Here is a 10,992-nt window from a genome sequence, read left to right on the forward strand (position 1 = left end):
AAATGTGTCCTGTCATTCCATTCAAAGCTCTGATTGAAGCAGTCTGGTGCCATGACACTCACAGTTCTCCGAGTCGGGGGCTAGATGCTAAAAGTTTATATCTCCTTTAACGAAAGCACTGATATTAATTGTATCCGTGTATACTGTATGCTGATTACATATTTCTTCATTGCAGCGATATGAAGACAGTCGGAGTCACAATCATTGGCCCCCGAATGCAAATGATGAATGCAGTGAAGCCTCAAGATCTTCACATAAAGAATGGACCTGTTAACGTGTAAAGAAATACTGAAAGATGTATTTTTTTTAACAATGGTGCAATTATACCTAAAAACCTGGGAAGAAGTGAGGAGCTTGAACTGTATGGGAACCTCACTCTCTCTTATATGGGAGTAACAATGCCTTAAAATCCGAGTGAAAACTCTTCTAAATATCTGCCAGGAAAACGTCACTTCTGGTCAAATAAAGATAATGTGTATGTGCTGGGAGAAAGCAGATGTCTACCATGGACAACATATCAAGATCTGATCACAGGGTCAACCAAGATCATAACAAAGACTCGCAACGCAATATGTTAAATCTGTGTTAATCTTATTTTTTATGGAATTCTTGATTTTTATACCTCCAAGTCTAAAGTGAACCCAACATAGAATCAGTATATGTTCACATTAAACTTGTTTCTGTTTAATAGCGCATGGTGAGATGGGGAACGCTGTGGCTGCTGCCAATCCAAGTGCGAGTTCAACAGCCGAGTCATATAAAATGGACTGGTCATTAGAGACAAGTTTCCTAACAACTGCAGACGTGTATGTTGAGTAGAACTGATAAGAAGCCCTCTCATCAAAGTTTTTATCCCCTTAATATATTGCAGTCATCATATTATATAGCACTGTGTACTTACAATTGCTCAATTTGCCTTTCTACCCAGCTAATTGTTCTCTTTTCATTTAGGTCTGATATAATTTGAATAAAGACAGACTAGATGAATCCTTCTAAGATCTATGTAGAAACAGGAAGTCTCTTTTCTCTGCATGACTCATCATTAGAACTACAATTCTACATTACTGCCAAGTCTCTGGCAGCCTAGCTCCACCCCCTCCTCAACTCCTGACCCAGCCTCTCCTCCTCCATGATGGGGACTTATATAGTGATGATTCATGCAGCTCAATCAGCTTCTACATAGAGCTTAGAAGGATTCAGCTTTTCAGTTTTTAATCACATGATGTCATAGACCTAAAGGAAAAGAGGAGAATTAACTGGGTAACCGAGGAGGCTGATAAACTAGGAAATAAGCAGTAAAATAAAAAATCCCTTCATTCTTGGGAATAGAGAGGATTTTTAATAGCAAGTAAATTGCAAAGTTTATTTTTCAAGCACGTTGACATTTTTCACATATAACCCCTTTAATGTCACCATTCTAATAAAAGGTACGAAAGAATATGAAGCAGTGAAGAAATTATAGAGTGCCATATTTTCTTATTTGCATCTAATGTTAAGTCAATCATATCTCACAAGTTTCTTAGGAGTGAAACTGTTTCCAAAAATGTGTTTTTATATACATTGATTGCCGCATAATTCCATAGGTGGCTTCCATTGAAGAGAATGAGGCTGAGCTACAATGCAACAAATGACAGGTGTGATGCTGTTTTTGGAAGAAAGCAGATATGATTTTCTAATACTTTTCAAGCTTTTAAGTTTAATCTGATGTTGAAGCCTGATACTAGCAGGACAGAGCCTATATAAGCACAGAGGTTTCGCTGTACAGTGCTTCATCAGGTGTTGTATGAACAGAGCTATTGTTTAGAGGGAAGGAAAATTCCAAACTATAGCGGTGTGATTGATTCCACAGTTCTGTTTTTTTGTTGGATTTGTATGGGATCAGGGAAAAAAATATCGCTGTATGCCTGTATAAGAAATTAGAAGTGTACAATAAGGGCCTAGCTACACTCCTATAGATGCACTATTCTGTGTGCATTGGACCTGAGAAAAAGCAAATATACCAAGTAGTAGCCCTGCAGTATACTGGTATAGTGGTAATCTCACGATAACTTTCAAAGGGAACCTGTCACCATGTGTTTGTTACCTCATCTGAGAGCAGTATAATGTACAAAAAGAGACCCTGATTCAAGCCATGTATCACTTAGTTTACTGGGTGTAGCAGTGACACAATCAGAGTTTTTAGATGTAGTATGAAGTTGAGCTCAGAAAGCTAACCCAGCCCACATCACAGCTTCCTGTGTGCATTGACTATTGACAGTAACCTGCTTATCAGAGGAGAGGGCTTGGTCGGACCAGTGCTCTTATGCACTGGAGTCCAGGCAATGATAATCTCCTAATGATAAAACATACAGTGTATGGAAACAACAACACACAGACAAATATGTGACACTGTGTGCTACATTATGCTGACCTCAGATTACATAGCAAAAGCCTGCTGACAGATTCCCTTTAAATAATTCAGGGTCAGCTTACTGGAGAAGCGGCTACTGGGAGAAAATGAATTTATACTCTTCCTGCAGCCGCCCGCTTCCACTCATCGGGGTGGTGCAGGGAGTGTTTACAGCGAGCATGATGTAATCATTCCCCTTCACTGTGATTTACAGCCTGCTCTGTAGTATGTGTAGTATCTAACAACCCCTGATGCAGTGCCCTGATGACTGGACCTACTTTCCATATAATGTCTCTGGGTCTGCTGGAAATAGCCTAACATTTTATTGGGGGAAGAACCCTTTACAGTTTGTGAAAATGATATGTTTGTACAATTTACACTGTGTGCAGAATTATTAGGCAAGTTGTATTTGGATCACATGATACTTTTTATACATGTTGCCCTACTCCAAGCTGTTCAGGCTTGAGAGCCAACTACCAATTAAGTAAATCAGGTGATGTGCATCTCTGTAATGAGGAGGGGTGTTGTCTAATGACATCAAAAACCTATATAAGGTGTGCGTAATTATTAGGCAACTTCCTTTCCTTTGGCAAAATGGATCAGAAGAGAGATTTGACGGGCTCTGAAAAGTCCAAAATTGTGAGATGTCTTGCAGAAGGATGCAGCAGTTTTGAAATTGCCAAACTTTTGAAGCGTGATCACCGAATAATCAAGCGTTTCATGGCAAATAGCCAACAGGGTCGCAAGAAGCGTGTTGGGCAAAAAAGGTGCAAAATAACTGCCCATGAATTGAGGAAAATCAAGCGTGAAGCTGCTGAGATGCAATTTTCCACCAGTTTTGCCATATTTCAGAGCTGAAACGTTACTGGAGTATCAAAAAGCACAAGTTGTGCGATACTCAGGGACATGGCCAAGGTAAGGAAGGCTGAAAAACGACCACCTTTGAACAAGAAACATAAGATAAAACGTCAAGACTGGGCCAAGAAATACATTAAGACTGACTTTTCAAAGGTTTTATTGACTGATGAAATGAGAGTGACTTTTGATGGGCCAGATGGATGGGCCAGAGGCTGGATCAGTAAAGGGCAGAGAGCTCCACTCTGACTCAGACGCCAGCAGGTGGAGGTGGGGTACTGGTATGGGTTGGTATCATCAAAGATGAACTTGTGGGACCTTTTCAGGTTGAGGATGGAGTGAAGCTCAACTCCCAGACCTACTGCCAGTTTCTGGAAGACAACTGCTTCAGGCAGTGGTACAGGAAGAAGTCGGTATCGTTCAAGAAAAACATGATCTTTATGCAGGACAATGCTCCATCACATGCCTCCAACTACTCCACAGTGTGGCTGGTCAGTAAAGGTCTCAAAGGAAGAAAAAATAATGACATGGCTCCCTTGTTCATCTGATCTGAACCCCATAGAGAACCTGTGGTCCCTCAAAAAATGTGAGATCTACAGGGAGGGAAAACAGTACACCTCTCGGAAAAGTGTCTGGGAGGCTGTGGTGGCTGCTGCACGCAATGTTTGTCGTAAACAGATCAAGCAACTGACAGAATCTATGGATGGAAGGCTGTTGAGTGTCATCATAAAGAAAGGTGGCTATATTGGTCACTAATTTTGGGGGGTTTTGTTTTGCATGTCAGAAATGTTTATTTCTAAATTTTGCGCAGTTATATTGGTTTACCTGGTGAAAATAAACAAGTGAGATCGGAATATATTTGGTTTTTATTAAGTTGCCTAATAATTCTGCACAGTAATAGTTACCTGCACAAACAGATATCCTCCTAAGATAGCCAAATCTAAAAAAAAAAACACTCCAACTTCCAAAAATATTAAGCTTTGATATTTATGAGTCTTTTGGGTTGATTGAGAACATAGTTGTTGATCAATAATAAAAATAATCCTCTAAAATACAACTTGCCTAATAATTCTGCACACAGTGTAATACGACTTGTCTTTTTTTAGGTTTTTTATTTCATTTACTGTTTTTCACAATAAGTTTAACAGGTAATTTACACCTAAATGGCAGCGTTGTCAAAAGTTTCCATTCTTTGCTTTTGTCTATGGTCAAATTCAGATGTCCGCGAGATACCGTCAATGTACAGATCAGGTTGTTCTCCCAATCTAAACTCAACGGCCTCATAGGCATATATAAAGCTGTTGAGTTTGGGTTGGGAGAACCTCACCTAGACTGCGATGCATGGACCTCTGAATTCAGCATGTCTTTTTTTTGGTTGTGTCAATGTACGCAGCTACCAACACCAAAAAAAGATGTTTTATTTCAAGATGTTGAATTTAATTTGCACCTTCATACAGAAGGTCTTTGGAAGTCAATTTTTATCTATTTGGTCTCCTTGAGAATAGTTAGGCTGTATCCAGTTTCAAAGGTCCATGGGGAACAAGTAACCTGCCACCATAAAAACTCACATACATTTTGTAAAAAAAAAAATGTAAGGGACAGTATGCAATGAGACAGCTGAATCAATTGTCCAGTAGGTGCTCTTCAGCCTAAATGACCTTTAGCTTAAAAGTGCTCAAACCTGATCTCCCTATGTAACGTTCATGACACGTGTTACTGGTATTCTCTATTATTAACTTTTTTTAGTTATTTAATGTATTGAACATATGCTGTGTAAAGTTGAGCTAAAAGATTTGAAGGACCCTGGTCCAGCAATCATGTTTGTAGTCCATGGCTCCTGGACTAGAGCCCTTCAAACCTCCTCCTAGGTGAGAGCATCCCCAGGACCTCTTCTGGCTTGATGATATGTCCTTCATGCCACAACGATGATGTCGCGCCAGATCTACTAATCAGAAGAGGTGTTGGGGAACCAAGCAGGTAGAAAGAGGTTTGTAGAGCTCTGGTCTAGAGGCCACAGACAAATAAACGTGACCGATGGACAAAGGTCCGGTGAATCTTTTGCCTCAACTCTAATATTGTGTATTCTTTTCAACATGAGTGGTTCACTTTTGACTTATCATTTTCAACTTAAGTATTAAAGACCATATCTATGATAGAGATGAAAACCACTTTGCAGGACATGTGATATTTTTCAATCATTGAGTTCATTTGTAAAAGGAATATTTATTTGGCATCTTGTTTCTAAAAATATGTTTTTGTTGCTATATTTCTATTTTAATACGTATTAAAATTTCAATACAATGCTTCCAATGTAGCTTCTGTTTGACCATGTAAAGGATTTTCTTAAATTGTTAAAGCGTACCTATAGTTATATCGCTTTCTTTTTTAATAAATCAGTACTACATGGCAATACATTAAGCTCTGTAATATATCTCGTTAGAGGAGAAATGGCATCTTCTTCCGATTTCAGCAGTTTTTCTTATCTTTTGGTTTCATGTAAATGTTCAGTAACCTCCTAAGATCCACAAAACCATTTTACTGTAAAATATCAAATAGAAGACAGGGAGGAAGGGGATGCAGCTGCAGATTTTTTTTCTCAGTGGTTCAGCAAAGCAGTAAGAGGAGGCAGACAAAAAAAAATGATTGGCTCAGACTACATATGGTTCTAACATCTCAAAATGAAAAGTCCATCTACTTTCGTACCATGCAGAAACAGCAAACCAACAGTGGGGAAAAATGGAAATATGCAGGTTAAAAAGTAAATATGACTATGTTTTTGTAACAATAGGTGTACTTTAACCTGTGAGTTCTGATAACAATATTAACCTGCAGATATGAGGTTAATCTGCAGGATGATAGTGCTATGAAGGTGGCCAGCCATTGCACTGAAAGCGTGGCACCTGGGAGAAAATTAACTTTATTTCTCCCGGGAGCCGCCGGCTTTCAGTCATGCAGGCATGCATGGAGAAATAAGTCAGCGCTCACAGCACTGAAAGCAATGGCTGTAAATGCGCCATGGCACTGACTGACAGCTGGTTCAGCAGTGTATCAGTACAGAACTGACTGTTAAGTCAGTACTGGGGCATGCTTACAGCTGCCACTCATTGCTGTGAGCGGTGACTGTAGACACGCTGGCATGACTGCATAAGTGAAAGCCGGCGGCTCCCAGGAAAAATAAAATTAATTTTCTCCCAGAAGGCACCTTCATAACCTACATATTAACCCTACATCTGCTAGTTAATAGAGTTATTGGTCCCTTTAAAAGTTTAAATCACAAAAAAAGTAGTAGGTTTCACATACAAACTACTTAAAAAAGTGGAAGTTTCATCTATGGCAAGCAGTTGCAATATTACTTTCCTTTTCAAACCAGTATTATATATGCAAGGTGAAAATAAATTGACAACAATTACACTTTTTCTGTTTGCTACTTTTTGTATCAGGCAAAAATGTTTTAGTGTTCTTTTTTTATTTGATTTTCTGTGAATTTAAAGAAACAATATAAGACCTTTATCCTCCCAAGCAACAAGTAAGCTCTTGTAGACAGTTTATAAAATCTGTCACAGATACAGACAATTATATTATTGTTGGTTGATTTTCCTAAAATATTTAATATTGCGATGATGGCCCAGCCAAATAAAGTTTACAAATGTTTTAAGCAATATCAGTGATATAGTAAGAAGCAATTGCTTTTTTTTCTATCAGGTATATCATTGCATGCTTGGTTGTTCTTTGGTGACTATTTTGTTAGAAAAATGTAAAACTACATATAGAGAAGGGAGAATCAAAAATTACCTTAAAACTGTAGAACAAGGCTTCCGCGTATTTAGTTTTCCATGTAACAAAAGAAGATCCCAACCCTATACCTTTTATTTTGTCGAGGAAGGAAATAGAAAGCTTTTTTGGGAAATACTAATATTTTTTATATTATTCATTGCTACCATTTTTCCAATTCTGATGAAAAAACCCAATAATGATTTTATGACAATATTTAATGGTTTATATCAGTATCTAGTCAAGAGAAACTGGTGGAAGTTTGTAGACCCTAGTGCAAAACTATACATGATTGTACCATTACATTTCCAGTGTCATCTCATACTGTAGATATCTATAGGGATTTCACTAGTTTACACAGAAACTGGACAGACCATTTATAAGACAATGAGATCTATCAGGATTTGTTCAGAACTGTTTAAAAATTGATCTATTATAGCTTTGTTAGATGCAGAAATCTGTCCCATAAGCAGCATATGTTTCCCTGAGTTTCTCTGAAAATAAGACAGTGTCTTAAATTATTTTTTTCGCTGAAAGATGGTTTAGAGCTAGTGATGAGCAAGTATACTCATTGCTCGGGTTTTCCCCAGCACCCTCGGGTGGTCTCCGAGCATTTGTTAATGTTCGGAGATTTAGTTTTCATCTCCACAGCTGAATGATTTACAGCTACTAGCCAGGCTGAGTACATGTGAGGGTTGCCTGGCTGCTAGGGAATCCCCACATGTATTCAAGCTGTCTAGTAGCTGTAAATCATTCAGCTGTGGAGATGAAAACTAAATCTCCTAACACTAACAAATACTCGGGGAAAACCTGAGCAACGAGTATACTCGCTCATCACTAGTTAGAGCTTATTTTCAGGGGATGCCTTTTTTTTCCCATTAACAACAATCCACATTTATTTTTGAGCAAAAAAATCAACATTTATTCAAATATGTAAACACATTGCACATACTGTACAAACCAGCCTGTCTCCTCTTCAGTTCCTCTCGAATCCTGCAGTTAAAGGATCTTTGGTGACATCATTGGCACATGACCGTGATGTCACCAAAGGTCCTTAAGCAGTCTTTACCTCAAAATAGAAATGCTGGGAGCCCCTAAGAGCGTGGAGGTCCTGAGAAAAATGCCCAGTTTCTCCCCTCTCTTTCCCCTAGCACCAGCCCTGCATACCAGCCGGTTTCCTCTTTAGTTCCTCTAGACTCCTAGAGTTAAAGAACTCTTGGTGACATCATGGTCACATGACTGTGACGTCACCAAAGGTCCTTAAGCAGTTTTAACCTCAAAATACAAATGTTGGGAGCCCCTAAGAGAGTGGAGGCCCTGGGCAATTGACCAGTCTGGCCTCTCTTCAAATGCCGGTCCTAACTAAAACTAGGGCTTATTTTTGTAGTAGGGCTTTAATTTGAACCATTCTCCAAAATTCCTGTAAAATCATGCTGGGGCTTAGTTTTGGGGTAGGTCTTATTTTCGAGGAACCATGTATGCACAGGGTATGTGATAAATATAAATTTATTGTTGGGAGTCCGATCAATCCTACCTACACAGTCACAACAATCAGGGTTTTAAAGTGTCGTGCTTGAATGGATGGTAGTGAGGACGTGCAACCATTGCTCCATTCCCTATGTATAAAAGTTGTGGTCGCATATTCTCAACACACTCCATCCACAAGGGGGAATTTGAGCCTGCTATTCTTGATGTTAGTGAATGTTCAAGCAGCCAGATCATACTTATATCATCTGTCCTCGTGAGATATGTTGCTTATGGGACAACATAATTGAACTTATTATAATTTTAGGTCACAATCTCCAATATGACGGATTTTGGGCTGTAGTCAAGCCATAGAAAATGTGTAAAGAAAAAAGTGAAGATACTCTTGAAAGATATATGGGTTAAAACAATTCACAAAAATTCATAACATTTCAAATGTATTATTACAAATATTTAAAAATGAATTGCTGCCTTATTTTCTAGCTGATTGTGTTTTTCTAAAACTGCATTTTTTTTCTTTTCGAATTTAACAAAAATAACAAAAATGTAAAAAAAAGTATCATTTTCTAAGCACATCGATGTAGATAAAATTGTATTTTGCTTTATGTCGCTTGGAACTCAATTGACAAATTGGACATTCTCTTCCAATTTTACAAAATATTGAAAATTGTGGAAAAAAAACCTGTCCTTATCTAGCAGTTATAGAGAACAAAAGTTAAAGTAGCTAGTAAAAAAATAATATATAATGGACCTTATTCTTTATGTTACAAATTCAAAGCCTGCATCATGTCACCGGACTGCTACTTATAGCTCATGTTAATTAAATTAAATATTTCTACAGAAAGAATTTTTATTTCTGTATGCTGGAAATGAAAATAAGTTTTTTTGACCACAGTGCATGTTATTTTAATGGTCAGAACTCAATATATTGATATATATTATTATTATATACACCGTGTGGCTTGCTTTCCCAAGGTCTGTCACTCTTCATGTAGAAGGCTTGGCTTTTTTTATGTATATAATGTATGTAAAACATAGCATTCAATTTCTTACTTTGTAATATTAGAATTTTTCACGGCCATTGCCATAAAAAAGAGGTTGAATGGGAAAATAAAACATTTAAAAAACACAAAAAAAGATCAAAACAAGAGTTTTCATATTATTGTGAGATCAGTATCATTTTGTCTGTATGTTGTCATTTGATTTGACTTCTTATTTATTTCTGTTGATATATTTAGTTTACACTCTGTATTTAGCATACATTACGTAATGAGAAGATTGGCATAATCTGCATTTCTATGATTTGTTTTCCTTTTTACTGTTTTTATTACTTAGTACGACTTATTTAGTTTTCTTAATGTGCAATTTTAGATGGCCTCAGACTAATGTAAAATGATTTGTAGTGGAAACATTTATATTTTTATAATAAACTTGCTGAAAGTATTTTTGACAGAACTGACCAGCGTGTTAATGGCTTTGATGTATTTAAGGCGGTGTTAGAGACACTTGGTGAGAGACTCTTTTATATGAAAAACTCACTGTTTAGCCTCTATGGCATCACAATAATACCAGATGATTAGAGATAAGTGAAACCGAACTTTAAAGTTTGGGGTTCATACCGGACAGTTAATGTCCGGTCGTAAGGGCCAAAGACGGCCTTCTCCTGAAAGTCTGTTGCAATGTTCGAAGTTCGAGAGAGAGAGAATGAATTTTACAGCTCAAAAGTTTGGGTTCCTATTGCTTTGGTTGGAGTTCGAGTAGAGTACTGGTACCCGAACTGAAGTTTGGTATACAGTTTGGGTCAGGTACCACAACCCGAAGTTCTACAGATCCTCTCATTCCTACTGCTGATATTTCATATTTCTCATGGTTTAAGCTGATCTCTATTCTGTCAATTCACTGCAGGCAACAAGTCCTCACCCATATTTAAAGGGTTTGTCCAGGAGTACAATTTATTTTTCCCTGAAAACAGCGTCGCACCTGTCCATAGTTTGTATTTGGTATTGCAATTCTGTTCCATATAAAGTATAAAAAAATAAAAAAGGAAAATGAAATCGGCACACCAAACTGTATGATAAAATATCAAAACTTTATTCTGGCTATTAAGCCTTGCTAAAACCATAGAAAGATGCCTGACGCGTTTCTGGTGCGTTAGAAGCATCCTTACTCATAAGCCTATGGAACGAGCACCCACCAGTTTCTTTTCCTTGATTGGATCCGGCCCAAAGTGGTTTCATTCTGTGGTTAACGTTGAAAGCTCCAAGATCTCCCTCTCCTATAAAAAATAAGTACCACACACAACTTGTAAACGCCATATTTATGTAAACGAGGACAGCCCCTTTAAGGTTAGGTTTGAAAATTCCTTTGTTGCGAGTCCTCAATTACCATGGTCATGATTTTTGGATTTTTGACTATGTCACATTGAGCGAACACTTCTGTACTTAAAAGAGATAAGAAAGCAGCACTCCTAACTTCAAGTAGAGATATATTCA

The 10,992-nt window shown here is 37.7% G+C and overlaps 1 protein-coding gene across 2 annotated transcripts in view; it reads left to right on the forward strand.

Moving 5' to 3' along the window:
- EPHA3 (EPH receptor A3) overlaps positions 1 to 6,172 on the forward strand; it is a 508,285-nt gene extending 502,113 nt beyond the window's left edge. For both annotated transcript variants that reach the window (XM_077294091.1, XM_077294092.1), the window contains exon 17: positions 176 to 6,172. In XM_077294091.1, coding sequence (XP_077150206.1) covers positions 176 to 281 — 106 coding nt within the window. In that variant the 3' untranslated portion in view covers positions 282 to 6,172. The remainder of the gene's footprint in view (positions 1 to 175) is intronic.
- Positions 6,173 to 10,992: the final 4,820 nt, after the last annotated feature.

Source organism: Ranitomeya variabilis, chromosome 3 (genome assembly GCF_051348905.1).
Source record: "Ranitomeya variabilis isolate aRanVar5 chromosome 3, aRanVar5.hap1, whole genome shotgun sequence".
Lineage (NCBI taxonomy): Eukaryota > Metazoa > Chordata > Amphibia > Anura > Dendrobatidae > Ranitomeya > Ranitomeya variabilis.